Source organism: Erythranthe guttata, chromosome 11, assembly GCF_056151865.1.
Source record: "Erythranthe guttata isolate IM_541 chromosome 11, IM_541, whole genome shotgun sequence".
Classification (NCBI taxonomy): domain Eukaryota; kingdom Viridiplantae; phylum Streptophyta; class Magnoliopsida; order Lamiales; family Phrymaceae; genus Erythranthe; species Erythranthe guttata.
The window spans coordinates 9,055,329-9,082,227 of NC_142543.1; the positions used below are offsets into that span (position 1 = coordinate 9,055,329).

General features: G+C 35.8%; 3 protein-coding genes across 7 annotated transcripts; all 3 read left to right on the forward strand.

Moving 5' to 3' along the window:
- Nucleotides 1–198: 198 nt before the first annotated feature.
- LOC105966740 (carboxyl-terminal-processing peptidase 3, chloroplastic) lies at nt 199–3,144 on the forward strand. 2 transcript variants are annotated; one of them, XM_088825398.1, is made up of 9 exons: nt 199–325; nt 446–534; nt 672–824; nt 930–1,016; nt 1,115–1,264; nt 1,372–1,426; nt 1,740–1,803; nt 2,391–2,441; nt 2,957–3,144. In XM_088825398.1, exons 1-6 carry the CDS (start codon nt 313–315, stop codon nt 1,411–1,413), a joined length of 534 nt encoding a protein of 177 aa, XP_088681524.1. In that variant the 5' UTR covers nt 199–312; the 3' UTR covers nt 1,414–1,426; nt 1,740–1,803; nt 2,391–2,441; nt 2,957–3,144. The 2 variants fall into 2 exon arrangements, with proteins under 2 accessions (XP_088681524.1, XP_088681523.1); XM_088825397.1 differs by having other exon boundaries at nt 1,115–1,426.
- On the forward strand, nt 2,178–6,414 carry LOC105973566 (uncharacterized). The gene is made up of 9 exons (XM_088825872.1): nt 2,178–2,222; nt 2,957–3,030; nt 3,120–3,139; nt 3,298–3,626; nt 3,903–4,006; nt 4,717–4,812; nt 5,117–5,192; nt 6,131–6,181; nt 6,298–6,414. The coding sequence occupies exons 1-9, from the start codon at nt 2,178–2,180 to the stop codon at nt 6,397–6,399; spliced, it is 897 nt and encodes a 298-aa protein (XP_088681998.1). The 3' UTR covers nt 6,400–6,414.
- LOC105961467 (AT-hook motif nuclear-localized protein 7-like) lies at nt 6,409–14,201 on the forward strand. 4 transcript variants are annotated; one of them, XM_088825404.1, is made up of 15 exons: nt 6,409–7,049; nt 7,290–7,339; nt 7,728–7,806; nt 8,148–8,209; nt 8,916–9,001; nt 9,565–9,632; nt 9,741–9,873; nt 10,146–10,193; nt 10,267–11,852; nt 11,935–12,049; nt 12,743–12,804; nt 12,899–12,938; nt 13,029–13,086; nt 13,193–13,235; nt 13,688–14,201. In XM_088825404.1, exons 9-14 carry the CDS (start codon nt 11,847–11,849, stop codon nt 13,197–13,199), a joined length of 288 nt encoding a protein of 95 aa, XP_088681530.1. In that variant the 5' UTR covers nt 6,409–7,049; nt 7,290–7,339; nt 7,728–7,806; nt 8,148–8,209; nt 8,916–9,001; nt 9,565–9,632; nt 9,741–9,873; nt 10,146–10,193; nt 10,267–11,846; the 3' UTR covers nt 13,200–13,235; nt 13,688–14,201. The 4 variants fall into 4 exon arrangements, with proteins under 4 accessions (XP_088681530.1, XP_088681527.1, XP_088681529.1 ...); XM_088825401.1 differs by lacking the exon at nt 10,146–10,193 and adding an exon at nt 9,201–9,424 and having other exon boundaries at nt 10,267–10,422; nt 11,455–11,852; nt 11,935–12,804; nt 12,892–13,086; XM_088825403.1 differs by lacking the exons at nt 7,728–7,806; nt 10,146–10,193 and having other exon boundaries at nt 7,290–7,355; nt 7,874–8,209; nt 12,892–12,938.
- The last annotated feature ends 12,698 nt before the right edge of the window (nt 14,202–26,899 follow it).

Consider the following 26,899-nt stretch of genomic DNA (forward strand, 5'->3'; position numbering starts at 1 on the left):
GGTGATCTATTTTTAGCATCATCAATATATATTACATGCAGGAATATCAAAGTTTTAGAATAGAAAGCAACGGAAATTTGCAAGGTGTCGGCTTATTTATCAACGTTGAACCGCAGACCGTATTTCCGTACTTTTTTTTTTTTTTTTTATAATATCGAATATTGAGTTGCTTTATTTTTTTGGTTAATTATGAAGTTTTTTTTTTCCCAAGATTGACATGTAATTTTCTATTTTACTTTATTTCAAGTTGTTTTATCGTGCATAAAGAATAGCCCAGCTGCGAGAGCTGGTATACGCGAAGGAGATGAGCTAATGGAAATAAACGGTAATTTACATTAGTACTAAATAAACTAGAAAAATAGTTTATTGATGAATAGTTTTAATAAAATAGTTAACAAAATTTCTAATAATCGGATTGATGCTTTTTTTTTTTGGTGCGCAATAGGTGCAAGACTCGCCGGAGTGGCAAGTGAAGCAGCTGCACAAAAGCTCAGGGGACATGTCGGAACAACTGTTACAGTAAAAGTTCACACTGTAAGAACACTTCACTTGCATTTAAAAAATAAATATTGTTTTTCGAATAATTTTTTTTTTAAATACAATTGTAAATGTCGATTGTGAAAGCTGGTTAATTAATTTTGAACTTCATTGGTGCATTTATGTTTATCCAGGTTGATGACTTCGGGAGTTCTTATATCAGAGAGGTTAATATACCCCGTGAGGTAATCAAGCTTTCGCCGATATCGAGTGCTATAATTCCTCACAAATTGCCAGACGGACATTTATCGAAGACGGGATATGTGAAATTAGCAACTTTTTCTCAGGTATTTTATTTTCTCGAGCATTTTTTGAACTCATGAAAATCGATAGAAATTAGCCGTATTATTGACGAATGAAGGTAAAAAGGTAATTTCGATCGTGTTATATAGACCTCAGCATTGGAGATGAAGAATACGGTTCATGAGATGGAGAGTCAAGGTGTTCAATCGTACATATTGGATCTTAGAAACAATCCACTAAGTCTCTTCTTCTCGTTGTTTGAGCCGTAATTTGTTTTTCTTTCTTATTTTACTTTTATTTAGAAATGCTAATTCCGCCCCATTGCTATCTCAAGGGCGGTTTGGTAAAAGCAGGATTCGATGTCGCTCAGATTTGGCTCGACGGAACCGAGACTTTAGTCAACACTATCTATAGAGACCGGAATATGTTGCCAATAGACATGATCGATGGTCATGCTTTAACACGCGATCCACTTGTTGTCCTTGTAAGTTTGATTTCTACCTCCGGCCTTAACATCACTCCATATATTATTGTTCGGGGTGATACACGGGGAAGAAGAAATAGGCCGCTGTTTTTCTCTTCGGTTTACAGGAACGTTACTTACCGTGCTCTTCGGTTTGCAAGATGAAATAGGCCCCCGTTTCAAGTAAGGACTATTTCAAATGGTTATTTTGATTTTTGAGTAGATGTCTTTTTGTTTGCAGATCTTTTACCGTTTGTGAGAAAAAAATCCTTGTTCCGTTTTCTGAACTAAAAAAACATAATTGGTTTTCCGTAGTTGAGTAATTTGAAATTGCTCTTGTATTCTTACACTCGAGCACGTAGAATTGTAGTTTGGGGTGAACCCACCGTAGCAACCTACAAAATTGTGCCAGTTGTTTGCATTATCTTAATTGGTGTGGCTCACTATGTTTTGGAGGTAATCAGTCTTTTTTTTTTTTTTTTTTTTTTGTGTGCAGGTGATGCTTCTTCAGGCTCTATAATTAAGTTATTTAAATTATAGAATCAATCTTTGTTTCATACTATGCAGACTTTGCTCGTTCAATTATTATGATGAGATTTTTCTGTGCAACTTTTTTTGCAGATGGGGAACCATGCAGCGGGAACACATATACGATGACTGGAATTACTGAATATGCAATATAAGATATATTTACATGAACTTTTTCAGCATCCAAAAAAGAGATTTTATCTTGAAATTTTCTGCTATAGGATCTAGAAGGAATTTGTTCAGTTAGAAAGTCGATCTAGGAATACTGGCAGCAACATCTTTGGTATGCTTAATCTAGCCAAAGTCGTTATTCAGTGCCCTCATACTTTCGTCAACTATAGGTTCTAACACCTCAGCATCAGCAACAACTCATGCTTGCTTGGCAGAGTTTAACTTCCACAGCCCAATGATGTTGCCAGCACATGGTTGGGAATGCTTCTTCACAGCTGAGGTTAGTCTATCGGAAAGATGGTCTGTCTAATTTTTTTCATTTTCTAAATAACTATCGTGTTTCTTCCTATGTTTTCTTTGACTGCGAGGTACGAAGCCTTGCAATAAGAATGTAAACAAATGTTTCACTTTTGTGGGAGTGGGAGGTCTCTCACAGAAATTGGCAAATTGATCCAACCTGAGATCTCGTGTACTTCTGTACTTCTGGATATTAATATTGGTAAGAAACTACTATATCTAAATAAGGATAATGGTAGTAATAGATCATCAGCTGATTTCCTTATTGCAATGCTAATGAAATATTAAAATTAGCAACCTAAACTCGCAAATTAGTTAGTAATGCTTTGATATTTGTATCTTCGAATTAGGTGCTTCTAATGTCTGTAATATGGAAAACACCCAAATGGGAATGGTCTTGTCAGCATTTTTTTTAAATGGAAAGTTACATTACATTGAATAGTTTTGTAGTTGTCGCCCCGTCTAAATGCGTATGAGTTTTACTTTCATTTTCTCAGTGTAATTCGTGCAATCGCCTAATTGATACATGTTTACTGGCTATTTATGGTTTATAGCTGAAGTTTAATTGTTTGTGTTTATCTTTTCAGTAGTCGTAAGTTGCTGCTTCAAATTTGTTTTTTTTTTGAGTTCTTTGGTATTTTGATTGAAATTGTCGACTGCTTTACAATTAACCCTTGAATGGTTCTAATATTAAAATTGTGTTTTCCAATGAAACAGAGAGACATCGTATACACGGGAGACACTCTCAAAACTTCATCGTTAGCTATGAGCCGCATGCCGATGAAGAACAAGTAAAGTTTATTCTATAGGTATGTAGATGTATTTCTTCATTTCTCATTTAACCTATTTCCTCAATGTTTTGTTATTTATTTGCTTTCAGAAAAGTGGTATTGCATACAGGTATTCTCTATTTCATTTCACAATTTATACAACCTTTTTCTTGAAACCCATTTCTTTTCCATTTTTTTGGCCTATTTAATGCCAAAACTGTGTCGTTCCAATCTTCCGGTCCAATCAGACTTTCCAAATCTTCTCTTTTCCTTTTAATTTTGAAGCAGCTCGACGACGACACGCCTGCTTGGTTGTCCCTTTTCTTCTATTCCGCGCGCTGCAGAACGACGCCGTTTGGCCAACAATTGTTGACTTCTGCCGCCGCCTCGTTCGATGCCCGCCGTCGCCGCTTCGTTCGATGCCCGACGTCGCCGCTTCATTCGATGCCCACCGTCCTTGCCGCCAACGTCACTTCCGACCGCATCTTTCCTCCAATGGCAGGCGTCTCCACTTTCGATCACATCCAAAATTAGATTATCAATATATCATATCAAAGAGTCACCCCTCCGCAGATTTCTTCTTCGATTATCTCCTCCGTCGTCGTTCCACCATGACTCGTATCCTTCCGTAACTATTTTCTTTAACTTTTTTTTGTTTATGCATAATTAAGTATGAATATTTTCATTTTTCAGATCTTTGATTTTTTCTTTATTATATTTATATATATATATATATAACATATTAATTGAAAACACATGTTTTGATTTTCCGTTTTCTTTCTGAAATTAATTTCTTCTCGTTGAACTCCATTGAATTTAGTGCGTGTGTGTGTGTGTGTTTTCTGGCTCGGTTGTGTGTATACGTCTTGTATGTATTTCTTAACCGGAATAAACGTGGAAGTCAAAGAGACCGTCACAGAGAAAGGGCTAATGCTCGCACCACCGGCAAAGGAAAGGGTAAAGATGATGGCTTCACCCCTGAACAGCGCCGTGAAAGGTAACGGTCGTTTTTTATTTGACGTGCCTGGAACTGGTGAAATGATTGTGTTTTCATTAGAGTATTTAATCTTATCTTGGCTAATCTTATCTTCCCAACCAAACGAGGCCTTAATTTTCACAAGTAATTTAAGATAATCAATCAAGAAAGGCTGGGGGCTGCATAAATTCTTGGGAACATTGAAAAAATAGAATTCCAAACTAGATAGATTTTCATTGATTAATTTATATCAGCAAATCTACATTACTTATAATCGTCGAACAAATTCGGTAGCGGAAGATAGTTCTAAACCACGTAAATCGGAGGTACACACATCGTTTTTCCTTTAGTCTCGTACAGTCGTACTAAATGATTTATTCCATTGTGCCACTAAAATTAATACTCAATCTTGCCTCGTCATCCTAATAGTTTGTCTTCTGCATCAAGATCTATCTTCCGATTAAGCACCGCTTCACTTGTAAAATTTTGTTGTATTAAATTGCAACCCGTTATTTCATTTTCTTTTCTTTGCTAAAGTTCGCAAATTAGAGACGGTTAACTTTATCAGCTTCATCTGTTCGCTTCACTGAAAATTCCCAAGATGTGATTTTTTATTCCTCATCGTCTACATCTTTTACGAGCCATTAAACTCGTTTTACGAATAAAGAGTACAAAGGGTCTGTTTTATTTAATAATGTGATAACGGTTTAATTTACTTTTGGATGACAGAGGGATGCAAAGGAACTTCAAGAAAAGACAGCAAAGAATGCAGCACAGGCAGCAGCTGGAAGTGACGCTGGGAGTGATCCTTTTTATAACTTCGTTGTGTAATATTAAAAGACCAGTTCTATATGTTTCTTTTTCCTTTTCGGTTTTTTTTCTGCATGAAAGTGTAAGTGCCAAATTGCAATAATAGCCATGTGAAACATGATGGATTTTTGGGTGCACCGCCTTTTCTCCAATTCTCTAAATTCCTCTGTTATTGATTCTATTTTCTTCCTCCTCCTCTCGTCTGCCCCATCTCTCTTTCGAGCTTTATTGCCAACCCTTTCCCCCTTCTTTGCTCCCCTTACTTTTCATGATTTTGTTTGCAGCATGAATTTATTTTTTCATTTCCCGTGCCCGTCGCAGGTTGCAATTCGAAATTCCAACATCCACCGTCGAGATAAAGGATAATTCAAGTGGAATGCCCGTGCAGAAAGACAAGGTGAGTTTACTAAGTGCTGATTGCTGCCTTAACCATTAGTGCCAGAAATTTCTTTGCATGCTAATAGAGGATGTTTAATATAAGAGATGCGAGAAGAGAGGATTATGGAGAAATTTAACTATAGAGTAGAATAAAAATCGGGTTATTACATAAATTGATTGTTCAAACATCATTGAGGGAAATGGACATTAAATATTAGGATCATGAATGGGTAACAGAGATGCTGCTGCTTGTGCTATGCAAGGTTGGCATGTTCAAAAAGCTTTCTAATCGACCAACCTATGTTCGATGCTGAGGCACTTCAATAGAATCAGGCATATCACATAGAGCAAGGAATAGAGATACCAACTTTCACTGCAAATATTTGAAAAATGACATTTTAGAACGTAATTTTGAAAAATATAATTGTTATTATATTAATTAATATATATATATATATATATATATATATATATATATATATATATATATATATATATATATCAATGCCGGTGTGGATGAGTTATGTTCCATTTTAACTTTTACAATATGAATTGACTTTATTTTTTCGGCTCATTCCGTATCCGACATGTTGATCAGGCTCCCTCAAACAGAAGAGACCAAATGATGTGGAGCATTCAAATAAAGCAGCTCGAACTGATACATCTAAGCCATTAAGTTTGGCTATAATACGGTTAAAACTTGTACAAAGAACACATGCTGTATGTTTGCTTTGGGTATTCCTTTTAAGTCCTATCTGGTGTAAGGTTTTCATTCGCAATTGAAATTTTATGAATTGCTCTTCTTTTTGTAGATCAGTAACATCAGTTGTTGATGTTACCAGGATAATTGGGTGAAGATTAATGTACGGCAGACTGTATGTGTGCATCAAATATTCAAATGTTTCTCTTTATTAAAACTCACATGCACTAAGACAATTGACCGTATCTAATTTGCAGAAAGATTGTTTCGAGGTTTATGCCTTAGTCCTAGGGCTGTTACGTGAAGAGGTATGTACTCCCTTGCTGTGATATTCTGCTCTCTGTTAACTGAAGCTTTTCAGATTATTTGTTCTTTTCTGTTCACTTAAATCCGTGCGTGTATTCTCTGGTCTTCTGATTCGTAGGACTTTCTTAAAGCCTGTGCACCGACAAACTATAAAATCGTAGTACATGTTTTTGGTTTACTTCTCTTTTCTTTTGATAAGGGGTACTTCTCTTTTCTTTGATAAGCCTGTGCACCAACTCACCACCGCCGGTCAGCAACGCCTCTCCCTACCGCCGGTTCGATCGATGTTGGGCCCCAATCGTGGTCGGCGGCCTACAATATTCGCGGCAGCTATTGTTGACCTCCTTCTGGCCTTCCACGTCCTGCTTCCGTCGATGTCGGCTCCCTTTCACAATCCGTTTCTTGCGGAACGACGCCGTTTCGACGCTTAGAGATTGGCCAACAATTGTTGACCTCCGCCGCTGTCCGCCGCCGCTTCATTCAAGAACCTCCACCGCCTCTTTTACTATTATTGTAAGGTTCAAGTCCCGACACCAGGCAAGCCTATCTGATGTGTTTTCTTCAGCCTATTTCTTCCTCTTGTCTGCTTCACGTTTTCTTCGTCCTACGTGTTGCGTCTCCCTCTGTCCTCATCACCCCTACCCGCCCCTTCGTTTTTTCTGGCTCAGACCACAGATAAATCAATCTCAATTTCCTAAAACCCCTACTGCTCACATACCATCCCGACGCCCGCCGACCAACCTTGGCCAGCCGGTTGCCACGGCGACAGATAGCAGATGTTTGCGATCGGTCAACGTTTACAGTGTTTCGTTGCTGTTTTTTCAAGGAGAACTTCCAAAAAAATCTACGCCTTTATTGGGGATGTAGGAGGTATTCTACTAAATTCAGGTTGATTATTATTTGAATTGGGTTACAAGCGAGCTTTGTACACACCCTCTGAGACAGTCGGTTTTCCTGTTCTCTCAACTTTCACCCTATCGGTTACTTCTCTTCGATCATTTCTTAATATCTTTCGCTTGATTTATTTATTTATTATTATTATTATTTTTTTTTTAATTTACAACCTGAATTTACACATTTATCTATTCTTGGGCTTGCTTTTTCTTGCAGGTGTATGAATTGATTTTTCTTGTAGGCCTTTGGGAATTACGTTTATTTGGGTAATACTACTAATCAGTTCCTATATTTACCATTTAATTCGATTATTTTGCCATTTGTTTCCCTGTAATTTTTTGTCAATATTGATGTGGCTGATATTGGTTTCTTATCTTCACCGGTTATTTGTTTTGCTGAGGATTGATGAAAGATTGATTCATTGTAGACATTTACCATAGGTATCTTAACTATTACCAATAAGGTGTTTTAATTTTATTTTGATGCATGTTCTCTCCTTCGTTATTCCTTCAATGGGGGAGTCGGATTATTTTGGTATCATATAACTGTATATATATGGCAACGGCTGTTGCCAGTATTTGAAAGTCGTTTCCTTGTATCATAATTTTTTTACTGTACTTCGGGAATTGGAATCTTGAGGGCTTTGCTTTGTAGGTACTGATTGCCAGGTCAGTAGTCCTGGACTTGCTTTCTTGTGTTTCGGCTTGGTCTTGGTCTCTCTATTCATTTACAGGTTTGCCCTTTTTTTTTTTTTTTTTCCGGCTCCGGCTTGCTCTTGGTCTCTCTCTGTTCATATACAGGTTTCCCGCTTGTTGGAGAATTATATTATTATTTTGCTGGTGCCATCTACTTTTTACACCTGATTTTATTCGGGCGAGTGAATTCTGAGATGGAGATGAATTCAGCCACGTTTGTTGACGGCGCCACTCTGATGAGTAGCTTTGCGGCGACTTCGTTTGCTTTATGGCTCTTATATATATTTTTTTTTCTTACGATTTACTTTGGTTCGTTTAGGTTTTTGCATTTTTTTGATTATTTGAACTTAATGTCTTGTTGATATTTTTATGTTTGTAGAAATTGTACGACTCCCGAGGAAAAAATCAGCGGACATGGTACGACGGCCAGGATTTATAGAGGTAAAATTCTCATTTATTTAGTGCGTTCTTGTTTCTGTTACACAATGTACTTCTTTTTTATTCAGTCTATTTTTCTCGGTTCCGAAATTACGGATGTTTATTGTGCTCTCAATTTTGATTATGATTATTTTCAAAATATGGCTGCTGATGTTGGTTTCTTCAGCAGCCACCACCAGGTTCGCTTTGATGTATTTTTTCTTCACGTCACTTTTTCCTTCGAGTTCAGTTTAATCAGGCCCCTTAAAAGGCCTCTATAATTCTTCAATTCCTTAGGTGGATCTTGACTGCTTGTTTCTTCACATTCTTGGAACTTACTGACCGCCCTTAGCTGGCTCTTGGGTCCGGTTAACTGGTCATTATAAATAATATTCCGCAAATTTCCGGGATAAAATTCATTAAAATGGCTATTTTGATTAATGAGTATATATATCGTGTTGTTTGCAAATATTTTACTATTTGTGAGGATAAATTCTTTGGTCTTTTATTCTGATGATACTCGATCACATTGAACTATAGTTTGGAGTGAACCCCATAGTCATAGGCTGAAAATGGTGGTCGTTTTGTATTATCTCTCCAGGTCCTACTTGCTGCCTTCAGCTTCAGGTTGTACCTTCACGCTGCCAAACGTTTTCGCAAGTTTCCCAACGGAAGAACACGGGTAGTTAGTTGGCAGTCCTGATACTAATAGTTTTTAACTTTTTTATAGGTGTGGTAAGGGCAGGGAGTAGAAGCTGTGGAGGTCCGAGTCTGTTTGGATTTCATTCGTGGGGTTGACTACGCGCCTAATTGCCTGTAATTCTCTGCCCCATGTGGATGCGTATGCGTATGCGTTTAACTTTCCATTTCTGAATGCCAATTCATAAACATGGATAATTTCTGCATAGTTATTGGCTATTTGTGGTTTATGGAATTCGGTTTATAATTTGTATGTGTTTCTCTTTTCATTATTCATAAGTTGCTGCTTCAGTTTAGGCCCGGGATATGAATGCAGGGGGATAACGACGAATAAAATTCCTTAAATAGTGGAACAATCTTATACTGTCGTGCCCAAAATTGTGCTGGCTCAAACCTAGGGATATGAATGCAGGGGAATAATGAAGAATCAAATACTTTAAATAGTGGAACAATCTTATACGGTCGAACTTGTGGAAGAATTCCGCCACAGTGAAACCAAAAAACGTTGTCAATTTGGATCGCCAATTTTTGTCGTCGAAAGTACGCGTCTTAAGGGAACATTGGCTTTCGTTTTCCTCTAAATGCACATGTTTCAATATTCGTATCGATTTAGTTATCGTAAGTTCTTAATCTTTGTCAGTGTGACGTGAACTTTAACAAAAAAAATATTCTTTAATCAGGCGAATGGATGAACGCTTCAGCGGGACTAGCATTTACACCACATGTACTACACGTTGGAGTCGGAGAGGTAAGTTTGCTGCATTCCCTAATTAATTATCTCAATTTTATTCGGTAATCCGTCAATTTGCAGTAGTAATTTTTATGTTGCAATTATTAATTGCTAAGTCGTGTACAGGATATTGCGGCAAAAATACTGGCATTTGCACGACAGAGACCGAGATGTGTTATGCATCATGGCAGGTAGTGGATCGGTTTCTTCGGTGCCACTACGCCAGCCCACAACTTCTGGTGCCAATATTACGTTTCAGGTTAATGCATTTTCTACTCGTATACTTCTTTATACTAACCAAATAAATTTTTTTCGTTAATGAATTAATGGCATAATTGTAAATTGTGTGCCACTTTGGTTGCATATTTAGTACGTACTATGAAGCATCTATTTACCATTTTAATAAAGATGCTGATGTTTCTCTTAGAAGGTTTTGTAATAGAAAATTCCAATAATCGTGAAGCTTTAAACTTTTGTCCGGCTACAACTTCATTTTTAATAATTTAAATAGACTTTTTTTGTTTCGTGAAGCTTTGAAGTTGAAGGTTATTTTTCAGTCCTAGATTGTCCATGTTGATTGTAAGTAATTACTTTATGGTCTGTCCTTTTGTTCGAGCTATCATTATTTTATTTTCTGACTTGCTATTTCTAGATAAATAGTGTCGTTTTGAGATATTGTGCTTGTCCGATTCGTACTTTCTCTCGGAAAGCGGTGGGCGCCGCATTCGGACAGGTGCTGTGTAGTCCTGATGGCCATATGATTGGAGGTGCCATAGGTGGTACTCTTATTGTAGCAAACCCTGTGCAGGTATTTGGTCTATCTACTTTGTTTTTCTGTTCAAAAACGGGTTAGTTTTCTTAGGCATTGTTTGGTTCATAAGATAAGATTAACCAAGATAAGAATATTAAATAATGTAATGAAAATTCGATTGTATTATTGGACCAATAAATAATAATGTATTGGTCACCCTATGCCCGCCTGCGTTTTGCAGCAGGGTTTTTTTTTCCCCAAACCGCTGCCTAAAACGCAACTTTGTTTTGCAAACTTCTTTCCGCGCTCCCCTTCTTGGTCAGTGGTCGGCGGCCTACAATTTCTGGCGCCACCAGCAGCAGCTTGTCGCATCTTTGCCACGTTGTTTGATATTCGCCCGCCACCTCCTCTTTTTTTTTGAATATTATCCTGCATCTTCGCCACCTAAGTTTGCTGTACAGCCCCCACCTCCTTCTCTCTGCCACCTGCGACTATTGACTCAATTCCTTATTCTTTTGCCATATCAAGTTCCCATGATTTTATGTAAATTTTCTGCTACGTACATTCTTTGGGCTTTCGAAGCTATTTCAAGATTGCCACTTTCTGCTATTATGGGTTCCATTTTTCATGTTTTGCTTCTTTCTTTTCGATGGGTGTTTTGTTGGAATTAATTAAATCACAATTTTTTTTATTATGCATAGTAAATTCTATCAGTGGGAGTGGGGTTCTGGATAACCTTTGTTTTACGTATTTTCTTTTATCATCATAATGAATTCACATTGACATTGTCTAGAGGTGTAAATTTCGGCGGTTTTGCTTTGTTCGTTAACTTTAAAGAATTGATTTACTTTTTAAGTTTCAGTTGTCATATTCGGTTGCGATGGAAAGAGTTCATTCAGGCACGATCACAGTCTTGGTTTGTACCGCCTTTTGGTTAATTTAATTACGATGAATATTACCTTTTCTTTTTTGTCTTGTGGAATAACTAAGTCCTTTTGCTCGTCAAATAGATTCCAGAGTGTGATTGGAAGCTTATACTTCAATTTGTTTTCTTTTATTGTTTGTTGTGAATTATTCCTTATTTTTCAGTTCGAGATCGGTTCAGAGGATTCTGAATTGAAGCCCTCGTTTTCATCCTCTAGAGTACCACACCAGCTGGGAGAAAAGTGTTACATTTATTTTCATTATGGTCTGTTTTAAAGTTTGCTGGCTATAGATAGTTCATTTGCTGATTTTACTTGTTTCGAAGAGTGTTTGCGTACTATCGGCGAGACAAGATTTGCCCCCCGCAAAACATCGCGCCGTCCACTTGCTCTGCAACCCAATACTTTCCGCCGAAGCGCCTCCCACCAAACCGCTCCAGTTTGCCGCCTCAGACGTTTAAAGCACCTGTGCTCTCGACCTTAACCTCGCTCCATATATTATTGTTGTCGGTGATTAATGGGAAAGATGAACTGTGCTGCTGTTTCTCTTCGGTTTACATGAACGTTCGTATTTAAAAAAAATTGTTTTCTTGCAGTAATTTTCCACTGAATTTTCTTATTAACTAGTGGACATATCGCCTGGCAGGTATGCTCATGTTGTCGTGCTCTACGTCGTGCTCTACCGGCTGCCTGCTGCATACTTACTGAAGTAAAACGTCAGTGTGTTCGCAAATACAATCGGTTGCCCAATTTAATTACAGGTATAATTCCTAAATTTTTATTTTGTGCATGTGCCGAAATTCATTCACCAAAACATATGCCCTGAATATGTTGAACTTTCAGATTTTTTGACGTCTTAGTTCTTATTCAGGCTTTTGTGCTGCTACCTCAGGTCTTCCCTTCAATTGGGAACTTGTGCTTCTGCTTTATGGTTGTAGGCATGGTTATGGTGATCTATTTACGTTGTTGTCGTAATTTTATACATTATTAGTACATGCACAACATATAGCAAAGAGAATGAATTTACACTATAGAAATATTGTACTGGGATGGTATGGTTCTATGGAGATGAATCAAATAGGCCCCAAAAAAGAAAATGGACGAGGCCCCAAAACAAAAAATGGCGACGCTAACAAAATAGTCTTGTTTTAGTTGATTTGGATCTATCATCATCTTTTTCAGTTCACGGATCCGTTGTCGAAGTGAACCGATGTTCTTTACAATTGATGTCAATAAAATAACTATTATTACTCGTATATACATTTCTTCTTGTTTTGTTTGGTAATGATGCAGCTATTTTTATGTGCCTAATTCGAGTTGCAAACTTGTTTTCCTGATATCTATCAGTGTTTACTCATATTTAAACACTTCATTTTTTGCACAGATTAAACACTATCCATTATGTTGTCTTTTGTTTCCTTGATTGCTATTTAACAGGAGTTTTTTTCATAAAGGAACTATGAAGCAAGACTATGCAGAGGTTTCTACATGGATTTGTCTTTGTTGTAGTGAAATGGTAATTATTTTCCTTGTAAATCTTTAAGAGCTGCGATAAATAGAAATTTATATCTTTGATTGCTATTAACAGTAGTTTTATCGTCAGTGATTAGGATGTGGAATGTTCACCTCTCCACTTCTCATTATCGCGAGGTATTTTACTTTTTGTTTTTTTTCTTTTCTTCCCCATTTTGTACTGGTTTTCTAGATAAGAATGGAGCATCCCGGATTTTGTATTCGAAGCTGTTTTCCCATTTCTTTGCGGATTCAGAGCAACTTCTCAACAATTTGCAATTGCCCTGTGAGTTTCATTTTCTTTCTCTCTGTTTTGTTTTTGCTTTCCCGTTGGTCATAATGTTTTTCTTTTTCTATTAATACCAATTTCCAAATTACCTGGTCAATAACAGGTTGTAGATTTTAACGAGGATGCTCGTGTTCACCACTTCAAAGGTAGCAAGCACTTCCAGATAATAATTTGTTGTCTTTGTTGTTCCGTTCTTTTTGTGCGTGTGTGCTTTCCTTATCGTGGAGGAATTTGATGTTTTTTCTTCTGTGTTTTTTATCTATTATTTGATATACTCCAGAAAAATAACGGCAATTAAATTTCCCCACTTCGGTGTTTTTTGGGTTTCAATAACCACCATATATGCCCATAGGGTCAAGATTTGATGTCTTGCCTTCAGAAACTTATGTAAAGAGAAGAACTCCAATGGGGGGGGCGTGTTCAACCTTATTTTAATTAGAAGTTATTAATCTCAAAGATGAAGTTGTCTATTTGGACATGATATTGCCTGCTTTAGCACTGCCAAATTATGTTCTAAAGTTAGCTGTGTTAGTAGTTGTGCCTAATGAACTATCGATGTGCTACTAATATGAAATGTTCTTTTTGGTTTAACTAAAAGGCCCAATTTCCTGAACATAGCCTCGGTAGAAGCAAACCCAACTAATAAGCAAGCCCTTGGTCACCGAGCCAACCTCGTCCAACACCATTTACGAGAAGGTGCGGTCGTCTCAATCATATATTGTTTCAGGCAGGACAATTTCGGCGAGGAGGAGGTGTGTATCTTCAGCCAGAGAGAGCGGAAGTACCCCAATGGCGAAAAGTCAAATCAGGCCTCAAAGTCGGGATAATGGAAAGCCACTGGTATAGGATAGCACCAGGTTTTGTTTATTACAAGATATCAGAAAAACCGAGTTACTTTGGGTATTTAAGAATTTTTCTTGCTCATTGAGTAATTTTGATTTTGTTTTTGTTTTTGTTTGTTTAGCACCTTGTCTTGCTCGTTGGCATATGGTTCTAAATAAGCACATTTCTTTATCCAATATCATTTTTTTTAGATGTATAGGGAGTTGCAGAATTAGTACATTTCTGTAACCAATAACATAATTTTTTGAAATGTATAGGGATTTCCATAATTTTTGTTTCCGTTATGCTCTTTTATTATTTACAATTTATTCTTTGAAACTGTAATTGGTTATTGTTTTTTCGCTATTAATCTGCAAGAGGGAACAAGTTCTTCAAAAACTTTTGCATGTGTTGTTGCTCCTTTATCTGGAATTGCTTTCTTGTGTTTTGGCTAGGCCTTTGTCTCTTGATTCATTTACAGGTTTGCCCTTTTTTTGTGTTCCACCTTCGGCTTGCTCTTGGTCTCTCTGTTCATATACAGGTTTTTTGCTTCTTCGAGAAATACATTCATTTGTTTCTGGTGCCATTTACTTTTTACACCTGATTTTATTTGGACGAGTGATTTCTGAGACGGAGATGAGTTCTGCCACGTTTGTTGATGGCGCCACTCCGAAGAGTAGCTTTGCGCGTCCGACGACTTCTTTTGCTTTACGGCTCATATATATATTTTTTTGTGTTACGACTTACTTTGGTTCGTTTAGCTTTTTCGTATATGTCTTTCTTCGAGAATTACATTCATTTTTTGCTGGTGACATTTACTTATTACACTTGATTTTATTCGGCCGAGTGATTTCTGAGATGTATATGAGTTCGACCACGTTTGTTAATGGTACCACTCCTCTTCTTACTTTGCGTCCACTTTAATCAGGCCGCGTAAAGGGCCTCTATAATTCTTCAAAAATTGTTAATTTCCACTTATACAAATGCACAAGGTACAAAGTAAATTGAAATCAAATACCAGTAGAAAGGTGAAAGCAACAGTCACCTTTTGGCATTGCTAAATCGACGATCGTCACAGCTCCGAAAAGACTCGTACGACGGTCTTTTGCTTCCGGATAGCACCAAAGCATTCCGGTGAACTCCATTAGAATCTCTCGACGAATCCTTCACCACCTTATGCGCATCACGAAAAATGCAAACACCCGCAGAAATAGCTTAATTATCAAAACGACGACGATCGGAAATCTCGTTTGAGATGAAGAGTAATTAATACAGGATTGCAAAATTAAGTAGTCCACAGTCATGGATAACGAAAACAAAAAGGGGCAGATTTACATGAGTCTCTAAGCATACTGTAAACGATGTTCCTACACAATCGAAATCGAATGCAAATATTAATTAAATCGAACAATTTAAAGAGGCAGCAATACGGAGAAAAAACGAGGAAGAAAAGAAACAGACAATTCTTACAAATTGAAGCTCTATTAATGGTGATACAAACATGATTATATCAACACCTTAAAACAGATAAGAACGAAAAAAAATGCAACCCTTTTCAGCAATTTGAAATAAAACCTGGGAACTTAGGTGGCAAAGAGAAGAAGGAGGTGGGGGTTGCACAGAGAACTTAGGTGGCGGAGATGCGGGATAATATTAAACAAAGATAGAGGGCGGCGTCTGCAATTGGTTGAAAAAAGAGGTGGGAAGTGATGTTGGCGGCAGGGGCGGTGGGCATCGGACGAAGCGCCAGCGGCGGACGTGGAAGCGGCGAACGGTGGAACGGTGGAGGTCAACAATTGTGGCCAGATGTGGAGGCCCACCCTGAAACGACGCCGTTTTCAAGCAATCGGATTAAAAGAAAATGGAAAAAAGAAGCAGAGGCGTCGCGGTCGAGCAACTTGGGAAGAAAAGGGAAAAGAAAAGAACGCGGCCAGCTGATTGGAGAGGAAGACGAGAACAACGACGTTTGGTATTTAAATAGGGCAGAAAAAAAGCAAAAAGAAAGACATAAAAAAAAAGGGGACGATCCCCATATATATGTACTTATATATATATATATATACTAGTGTAGAGCACCGCGCAATGGGCGGTGCCGGGTGCCTCGGGTGAATACAAGAACTTATCGTATTATGTTTTTCGATATACTTTCATAAATCGATTTTTAGGCTGCATCTTTTTTTATCTTTTTTTTTACGATTAGGTAAAATTTTGGTGGAGCGACTGGGAAGATGGAGTAAGTATAGGGGTGATTCTTCAATTTTCAAAACTGTGTCGGACGGGAGGTGGATTTGTTGTCTTAAATATCAACAAATCGATCAAATTTTACGATTTACGATTTATGAAAACTTTAAAGGTATTATATTATTTATGATAAACTTGTGATAATAAATGTGGCGAATATTTTGGATATTGAAATCAAATTTGTAATTAGGGTGGAGCGGCTAGGAATATGGAGTAAGTATAGGGGTGGTTCTTCAATCTTCCCAACTGTTTCAGCCAGAGATGTGGATTTTCGGAAATTACAACTTGATTTCCACTTGGGGGCATTTCCGGTTTAAATACTTTAAAATGGTATATAATATAGGGACCAAAATAGTAATTATAACACGTTTATTATAAATAATATAATAAATTATTGTTTTCTTAAATCGTAAATTGTAAATCGTAAAATTTGATCGTTTTGTCGATATTTAAGATTTATTTTAACATTTGAATCGACTTAGGTATGAATAATTGAATCGTAAGATTTGAATCGTAAATCAAAAGATTTTAAACTCGGTATTGTGAATTTTCGTAAATTCGCAATACCGAGTTTAAAATCTTTCGCATATTCCTATGATTATTATTTGAATTGGGTTACAAGCGAGCTTTGTACACACCCTCTGAGACAGTCGGTTTTCCTGTTCTCTCAACTTTCACCCTATCGGTTACTTCTCTTCGATCATTTCTTAATATCTTTCGCTTGATTTATTTATTTATTATTATTATTATTTTTTTTTTTAATTTACAACCTGAATTTACACATTTATCTATTCTTGGGCTTGCTTTTTCTTGCAGGTGTATGAATTGATTTTTCTTGTAGGCCTTTGGGAATTACGTTTATTTGGGTAATACTACTAATCAGTTCCTATATTTACCATTTAATTCGATTATTTTGCCATTTGTTTCCCTGTAATTTTTTGTCAATATTGATGTGGCTGATATTGGTTTCTTATCTTCACCGGTTATTTGTTTTGCTGAGGATTGATGAAAGATTGATTCATTGTAGACATTTACCATAGGTATCTTAACTATTACCAATAAGGTGTTTTAATTTTATTTTGATGCATGTTCTCTCCTTCGTTATTCCTTCAATGGGGGAGTCGGATTATTTTGGTATCATATAACTGTATATATATGGCAACGGCTGTTGCCAGTATTTGAAAGTCGTTTCCTTGTATCATAATTTTTTTACTGTACTTCGGGAATTGGAATCTTGAGGGCTTTGCTTTGTAGGTACTGATTGCCAGGTCAGTAGTCCTGGACTTGCTTTCTTGTGTTTCGGCTTGGTCTTGGTCTCTCTATTCATTTACAGGTTTGCCCTTTTTCTGTTTTTTTTCTTCCCAAAAGAGAATTACGAAACAGATACCTCCACTGCACAGGAAGAAAGGAGATGGCCATCAAACAATGAATTATTCGAACGCGTGATTCCAAGGTTATCAGTGGAGGTTGCCGGAGTCCGCAATCACACCGTGCGAGAAGCCCACAGCGCCGACTAAAATCAGAAAACTAATTAAATTACCGACCAATTGACGACGCCGGGTAGGGCTTAGCCCTTTAGCTTTACACAACAAAAAGGGCCATCTGTGCTGGGTTAGGAGTCAGCAACTGCACTTCGCGGAGAGGAGGAAGTGGCCGGAGAAAGAAGCGTCAACTATTGTAGAGGCGGAAAAAGCCGCGGTGAACGTATTATATAATTTCTACCTGGCTGTAATTTGGCTCCCCTGTACCACTGTCTTCAAAAATTGTCCTCATCCCAGACGATTTCCCCTCACCCCTCATCCCACACGATTTCTTGTGCGCCTCAGCCCAGGATCCGGTCTCATACAAATTTTTGCCGTCGGCGTTTGTTGTTGGTCCAGGTTCGTAGGCTGCTCTCTTATAAATTATGATAATTACTTAATATAATAACAATTATATTTTTCAAAATTACGTTATAAAATGTCTTTTTTCAAATATTTGCAGTTAAAGTTGGTATTTCTTTTTCTTGCTCTATGTGATATGCCTGGTACCCAAGACGGCGGAAAGATCTATTGAAGAGCTTCAGCATCGAACATAGGTCTGTCGATTACAAAGCTTTTCGCTAAATAAAACTCACCTCCACTGTAAAGGAAGAAAGGAGACGGTCATCAAACAATGAACAATTTTTGTCAATTTTGATGAGTTTTCTACTCCAATGCATCGAAATAAACCTGAACGAACAGTTTTCCACTTTTTGTAGTGAACTCATTCGTGCTACAGTTGTATTGCACAACAGCCATCAACATCAAATTTCTTTTTCCTACCGAATTCCAGAGATAAGGATCGATAACATTTCCAAACTATTACTGAACTATGTCATCCCTTCGATCAACCTTCAATGTCTCCTATCTTATGCCTACGGAAATGTGTATCCTGTATTTTTGCTATTTCTTCATTTCCTTGTTATGCTATTGTATATTTTCTAATGTCAAATTAGTCCTGCAACTTGTATTTACATATTTTGGATGTTCACCGGTGCTGAATATAATAATAATCAGTATGCAGTGGCAAGTCCAGGTACGTGTTACAAGGTGAGATTAAATTTTCGACATTTACGGCACAATATGGAGCATAAAATCTTATGACTTACGATTCAATTCATTTATATCTATGTCGATTCAAATGTTAAAATAAATCTTAAATATCAACAAATCGATCAAATTTTACGATTTTTGGTCCCTATATTATTATAATTTTTTTTAATTCTGATCCTTAAACGAGAAATGCACCCCAAGTGGGGGTCAATTTGTAATTTTTGGAAATCCACCCCCTGACTGTAGCAATTTTGAAAATTGTAGAATCACCACTATACTTACTCCATCTTCCCAGCCGCTTCAGCCCAATTGCAAATTTAACCCCAAAGTGGATTTCTCTTGCAATATCCGAAATATCCGCCACCAACGCAGTATGCTTCTACTCCTCAGCTATAATCGCGTGTAACTCATTTACGCAAATTCGCGATACCGTGTTTAAAATCTTATGATTTACGATTCAAATCTTACGATCAAATTCGTTCATACCTAAGTCGATTCAAAAGTTAAAATAAATCTTATATATCAACAAAACGATCACAGTTACGATTTAAGATTTACGAAAACTTTAATTTATTATATTATTTTTATAATAATTACAGTTTTGGTCCCTATATTATATACCATTTATAATTTTGGTCCTTAAACCGGAAATGCCCCTAAGTGGAGGTTAATTTGTAATTTTCGAATATCCACCTCCCTGGCTGAAACAGCTGTGAACATTGCAGTATCACCCCTATACTTACTCCATCTTCGGCTCCACCCAAATTGCAAATTTGATTCCAAAAAGTGGATCTCTCTTTCACTATCCAAAATATCCGCCACATTTACGAAAATTCGCAATAACGAGCATAAAATCTTATGATTTACGATTCAAATCTTACGATTCAATTCATTCATATCTATGTCGATTCAAATGTTAAAATAAATCTTCAATATCAACAAATCGATCAAATTTTACGATTTTTGGTCCCTATATTATTAAACCTTTTTTTTTTTTGGTCCTTAAACAAGAAATGCACCCCAAGTGAGGGTCAATTTGTAATTTTTGGAAATCCACCTTCCTGTCTAAAACAATTTTGAAAATTGCAGAATCACCCCTATACTTACTCCATCTTCCCAACCGCTCCACCCAAATTGGCAATATCCTAAATATCCGTCACTAACGCAATATGCTTCTACTCCTCCTCAGCTACAATCGCGTGTGACTCATTTACGAAATTTCGCAATACCGAGTTTAAAATCTTATGATTTACGATTCAAATCTTACGATTCAATCCGTTCATACCTAAGTCGATTCAAAAGTTAAAATAAATTTTAAATATCAACAAAACGATCAAATTACGATTTAAGATTTAATAAAACTTTACTTTGGATCTCTCTTTCACTATCCAAAATATCCGCCACATTTACGAAAATTTGCAATAACGAGCATAAAATCTTATGATTTACGATTCAAATCTTACGATTCAATTCATTCATATCTATGTCGATTCAAATGTTAAAATAAATCTTCAATATTAACAAATCGATCAAATTTTACGATTTTTGGTCCCTATATTATTAAACCTTTTTTTTTTTTGGTCCTTAAACAAGAAATGCACCCCAAGTGAGGGTCCATTTGTAATTTTTGGAAATCCACCTTCCTGTCTAAAACAATTTTGAAAATTGCAGAATCACCCCTATACTTACTCCATCTTCCCAGCCGCTCCACCCAAATTGGCAATATCCTAAATATCCGTCACTAACGCAATATGCTTCTACTCCTCCTCAGTTACAATCGCGTGTGACTCATTTACGAAATTTTGCAATACCGAGTTTAAAATCTTATGATTTACGATTCAAATCTTACGATTCAATCCGTTCATACCTAAGTCGATTTAAAAGTTAAAATAAATTTTAAATATCAACAAAACGATCAAATTACATTTAAGATTTAATAAAACTTTACTTTGGATCTCTCTTTCACTATCCAAAATATCCGCCACATTTACGAAAATTTGCAATAACGAGCATAAAATCTTATGATTTACGATTCAAATCTTACGATTCAATTCATTCATATCTATGTCGATTCAAATGTTAAAATAAATCTTCAATATCAACAAATCGATCAAATTTTATGATTTTTGGTCCCTATATTATTAACCCTTTTTTTTTTTTTTTTGGTCTTAAACAAGAAATGCACCCCAAGTGGGGGTCAATTTGTAATTTTTGGAAATCCACCTTCATGTCTAAAACAATTTTGAAAATTGCAGAATCACCCCTATACTTACTCCATCTTCCCAGCCCTCCACCCAAATTGCAAATTTAACCCCAAAGTGGATCCCTCTTGCAATATCCGAAATATCCGCCACTAATGCAATATGCTTCTACTCCTCCTCAGCTATAATCGCGTGTGACTCATTTAAGAAATTTCGCAATACCGAGTTCAAAATCTTATGATTTACGATTCAAATCTTACGATTCAATCCGTTCATACTTAAGTCGATTCAAATGTTAAAATAAATCTTAAATATCAACAAAACGATCAAATTACGATTTAAGATTTAATAAAACTTTAATTTATTATATTATTTTTAATAAACTTGTGATAATTACAGTTTTGATCCCTATATTATATACCATTTATAATTTTGGTCCTTAAACCAGAAATGCCCCCAAGTGGAGGTTAATTTGTAATTTCCGAAAATCCACCTCCCTGGATGAAATAGTTGTGAAGATTGTAGAATCAACCATATACTTACTCCATTTTCCTAACCGCTCCACCCAAATTGCAAATTGAATAAATCTCTCTTTCACTATCCAAAATATCCGCTATATTTATTTAAATTCGCAATAACAAGCATACAATCTTATGATTCACGATTCAAATCTTACGATTCAGTTAATTCATATCTACATCGATTCAAATGTTCAAATAAATCTTAACTATCAACAAATTGATCAAATTTTACGTTTTTTTGTCCCTATATTATTATACATTTTTATTTTATTTTGATCCTTAAACCAAAAATGCACCCAAAGTGGGGGTCAATTTGTAATTTTTGTAAGTCCACCTCCCTGGCTGAAACAATTTTGAAAATTGCAGAATCACCCCTATACTTACTCCATCTTCCCAGCCCTCCACCCAAATTGCAAATTTAACCCCAAAGTGGATCTCCCTTGCAATATCTGAAATATCCGCCACCAACGCAGTATGCTTCAACTCCTCCTCAGCTATAATCGTTTGTGACTCATTTACGAAAATTCGCAATACAGAGTTTAAAATCTTATGATTTACGATTCAAATCTCTACGATTCAATCCGTTCATACTTAGGTCGATTCAAAAGTTAAAATACATTTTAAATATCAACAAAACGATCAAATTTTACGAATTACAATTTAAGAAAAAAATAATTTATTTTATTATTTATAATAAACTTGCGATAATTACATATTTGCTCCCTATATTATATACAAATTTTAATTTTGGGCCTTAAACAGGAAATGCCCCCAAGTGGAGGTCAATTTATAAAGTTTGAAAATCCACCTCCTTGACTGAAATAGCTGTGAAAATTGTAGAATCACCCCTATACTTACTCCATCTTCCTAGCCGCTCCACCCAAATTGAAAATTTGACCCTAAAGTGGATCTCTCTTTCAATATCCAAAATATCCGCCACATTTACGAAAATTTGCAATACCGAGCATAAAATCTTATGATTTACGATTCAAATCTTAGGATTCAATCCATTCATATCTATGTCAATTCAAATGTTAAAATAAATCTTAAATATCAACTAATCGATCAAAGTTTACGATTTTTGGTCCCTAAATTACAAAAAAAAAATATTGTTTTTTTTTTTTTTTTTTTTGGTCCTTAAACAAGAAATGCACCCCAAGTGGGGGTCAATTTGTAATTTCTGGAAATCCACTTCCCTAACATAATCCGTTTTGAAAGTTGCATAATCACCGCTAGACTTATTCCATCTTCCCAGTCGTTCCACCCAAATAGCAAATTTAACACCAAAGTGGATCTCTCTTGCAATATCCGAAATATCCGCCACCAACGCACTATGCTTCGACTCCTCAACTATAATTGCGTGCAACTCATTTATAAAAATTTGCAATACCGAGTTTAAAATCTTATGATTTACGATTCAAATCTTACGATTCAAATATTCATACCTAAGTCGATTCAAATGTTAAAATAGATCTTAAATATCGACAAAACGGTCAAATTTTGCGATATACGATTTAAGAAAACAGTAATTTATTATATTATTTACAATTAACGTGTTATAATTACTATTTTGGTCCATACATTGTATCCCGTTTTTGGTTTTGGTCCTTAAACCCGAAATACCCCCAAGTGTAGGTCAACTGGTAATTTCCGAAAATCCACCTCTTTGGTTGAAGCAGTTCTGAAAATTGTAGAATCACCCCTATACATAGTCAATCTTCCTAGCCGCTCCACCCAAATTGCAAATTTGACCCCAAAGTGGATCTCTCTTTCAATATCCAAAATATCCGACACATTTATGAAAATTCGCAATACCGAGCATTAAATCGTATGATTTACGATTCAAATCTTACGATTCAATTCATTCATATCTATGTTGATTCAAAGGTTAAAATAAATCTTAAATATCAATAAATCGATCAAATTTTACAATTTTTGTTTCCTATATTATTATACCTCTTTTCAATTTTGGTCCTTAAACCAGAAATGCACCCCAAGTGGGGGTCAATTTGTAATTTGTGGAAATCAACCTCCCTGGCCGAAACAATTTTGAAAATTGCAGAACCACCCCTATACCTACTCCATCTTCCCAGCCGCTCCACCCAAATTGCATATTTAACCCCAAAGTGGATAACTCTTGCAGTATCTTAAATATCCTCCACCAAACCAATATGCTTCAAGTCCTCCTCAGCTATAATCGCGTTTGACTCATTTACGAAAATTCGCAATAACGAGTTTAAAATCTTATGATTTACGATTCAAATCTTACGATTCAATCCGTTCATACCTAAGTCGATTCAAAAGTTAAAATATATCTTAAATATCAACAAGACGATCAAATTTTACAATTTACAATTGAAGAAAACTTTAATTTATTATATTATTTATAATAAAACTGCGATAATTACAGATTTGGTCCATATATTATATACGTTTTGGTCCTTAAACCAGAAATGTCCCCAAGTGGAGGTCAATTTGTAATTTGAAAAAATCCACCTCCCTGGCTCAAACAGTTCTGAAAATTGCAGAATCACCCTTATACTTACTCCATCTTCTTATCCGCTCCACCCAAATTGCAAATTTGACCCCAAAGTGGATCTTTCTTTCAATATCCAAAATATCTGCTAGAATTCGCAATATCGAGCATAAAACCTTATGATTTACGATTCAAATCTTACGATTCAATTCATTCATATCTATGTCGATCCAAATGTTAAAATAAACCTGAAATATCAACAAATCGATCATTTTTTACGATTTTTGGTCTCTATATTATATACCTATTTCGCATCGCACGCGCCGTCATTCAGATAGCCTTTACGGAAGGAAGAAAAGTTAACTCCTGATTAATCAGCTTTCGTTAACACAGAAACGAGTTTGTATTTTGACAATCATTTGTGCACCAGCAAATTCCATTGTTTCTAAGGGAGTGGACCCCCAGCACCCTCCGTAGACAACTTCAAATCGTCACTTTCCATCGCCACATTCGACACAAATTTTACCTAATCGTAAAAAAAAGATTAAAAAAATGCAGCCTAAAAATCGATATATGAAAGTATGTCGAAAATACATAATACGATAAGTTCTTGTATTCACCCGAGGCACCCGGCACCGCGCATTGCGCGGTGCTCTACACTAGTATATATATATATATATATATATATATATATATATATATATATATATATATATATATATATATATATATATATATATATATATATATATATATATATATAATTCATGTACGTACACTACTTTTCTCCCATCCTCTACTTTACTTCACTAGCCCTTGATTTATTGTTTATTTATTTATTAACTAATTATTGTTATTGATTAACTCAAATAATTAGGGCAAATTACCAAAACCCCCCTGAGGTAAACCTAAATAACGAAAATCCCCCCCATGTTCTCGTAATTACGAAAACCCCCCTTGACTAACGGTTGACCGAATTTTTTTAACCGAAAACGTGAAATGTCTATTATATCCTTCTGTTAAATATGTAAAAAATAAAGGGCAAATTACCAAAACCCCCCTGAGGTAAGCCTAAATAACGAAAATCCCCCCTGACATCCCTTTCAGTTGATGATTTATTGCTTTTATAAATTTATTTATTACTTTGTAATTTGTATTGATAATTTGATATTATAATTTTTTTATTTTTTTTTATTTATATATTTTAATTGATTTTATTTATCCAGAGGAGTATTCATACGGATTTATGCTTTTAGCTTGAATGATGCATGGTTGTATTTCTCGAATTGTAAAATATTTAATTTTATATATAAAAAATAATTAAATTTTGAAATCTCATTCATTGATTTTTTTTAATCCAATAAAAATACATTGTACATTCATAATGATTGATTATATTTGGGTTTAATTTAAGAAAAATAAGTATTTTGTACATTCATAATGACCCCTCATTCCTAAGGTTAATTTCGTGTACAAGGGCAAAATTGGTATTATCGGAGGAATATTCGGGAGAATCAAAAAGATTCTATCGAGTCTAACACCGTTAGAGCGATTTGTAAGACGTCTGCATACCTCAGGGGGGTTTTCGTAATTACGAGAACATGGGGGGGATTTTCGTTATTTAGGCTTACCTCAGGGGGGTTTTGGCAATTTGCCCTAATAATTAATAAATAAATAAATAATTTTCTTGGCAAGTAACCTAATTTGTATCCTCAATTAGACGAAGGTTGGGGAGACCTGAATTTTGAAAAAGAAATAAAGTTAGGTTTTAGTTGGCTCGTAAAAAAAAATGTTGCAAAATTGTTAAAACGAAGTCACGCAGTCGTTAATACTCTCAACAAATTAATTGAAAATTATCCTTTCTTATTCTTATAATTGTAAATATGAGTATTCTTTCACCATTTCAATAGGTGTGTGAGTTGTTACTTGCATAAATTTTATAAATAATTGCGGCTATGTATCAACGACTTTTGAGCTATCCGATTTTTTCCTGAAAAAATATAAGTTATGTTACTAATTGGGGAAATAAGAAGGGGCAGTTTCCGAACTCTAGACCTATACTCTAATAGTAGAGGCTATCAATATTAGATTTTTGTGTCAAATATGAATATATATATATATATATATATATATATATATATATATATTGATTTTGTCCGTAGGTCTTCGTCTTCCTCAAGCCAGTTCCATCCGTACTCCGGTGGATAGACCTGCAACGCCGGGAGGGGTTCCCGGCGGGAAAGCTCCGACGATCAAGTTAGTGATCGGAATAAAGGGAAAGGCGTGTATGTAATGTAATAGTAATTAGTGTATATATTTCTCGTGTGTGTGCTTATGTTGATTCTCCTATTTATAGATGAGGAAAGCTTGGCCTTCAAGGCTTTCCTTTTTTAGGGTTTCTCTTTTCCCCCAAGTCATGTATCTTGGACCTGTATTGTCCTGGGCTCGCCTTACCCCGTTTTGGTATTGGGCTGGCGAGTTAAGGTACTCCCACGTAGTTCCGAGGTTCGCGCCATACGACGACTTCGCTCATAGTACCGAGCTAAGTCATCATGGGTTCTTCATTATGGGCCTATCATATTGGGCTTACCCTAATGGGCTTACACTTATTTGTTATATGTCGGACTAGCCCGTATCATATATATATATATATATATATATATATATATATATATATATATATATATATATATATATATATATATATAGCTTACTTGTCAAGTTTTGCAAAGTGGATAGGAAAATCATATGGTATAAGTGGGATGGACACAATGATTTTTTGACCTTTGGAAGGTTGACAAATTGTCCAATACAAACTCATGATACCTTTTTATTTAGGGTAAATTACAAACACCCCCTGAGGTATGGTCAAATTACAAAACCCCCCTCTTGTTTGGATAATTACATCTACCCCCTCAACTATGATTTTTTCTTACACCTCCACCCTTATGGTGCCAAATTCAACATAATCATCTA

Bases quoted from the DNA above. Each gene is read 5' to 3' on its own strand.
- LOC105966740 (XM_088825397.1), top strand. The intron at 535-671 runs GTAAGAACACTT...ATGTTTATCCAG, and splicing joins TTACAGTAAAAGTTCACACT to GTTGATGACTTCGGGAGTTC. The intron at 1,017-1,114 runs CTAAGTCTCTTC...TGCTATCTCAAG, and splicing joins TGGATCTTAGAAACAATCCA to GGCGGTTTGGTAAAAGCAGG.
- LOC105973566 (XM_088825872.1), top strand. From the start codon at position 2,178: ATGATGTTGCCAGCACATGGTTGGGAATGCTTCTTCACAGCTGAG. The intron at 3,627-3,902 runs CGTATCCTTCCG...AACCGGAATAAA, and splicing joins GTCGTCGTTCCACCATGACT to CGTGGAAGTCAAAGAGACCG. The intron at 6,182-6,297 runs GTATGTACTCCC...TCTGATTCGTAG, and splicing joins TAGGGCTGTTACGTGAAGAG to GACTTTCTTAAAGCCTGTGC.
- LOC105961467 (XM_088825401.1), top strand. From the start codon at position 9,607: ATGTACTACACGTTGGAGTCGGAGAG. The intron at 9,633-9,740 runs GTAAGTTTGCTG...AGTCGTGTACAG, and splicing joins TACACGTTGGAGTCGGAGAG to GATATTGCGGCAAAAATACT. The intron at 10,423-11,454 runs GTATTTGGTCTA...CTTATTTTTCAG, and splicing joins TTGTAGCAAACCCTGTGCAG to TTCGAGATCGGTTCAGAGGA.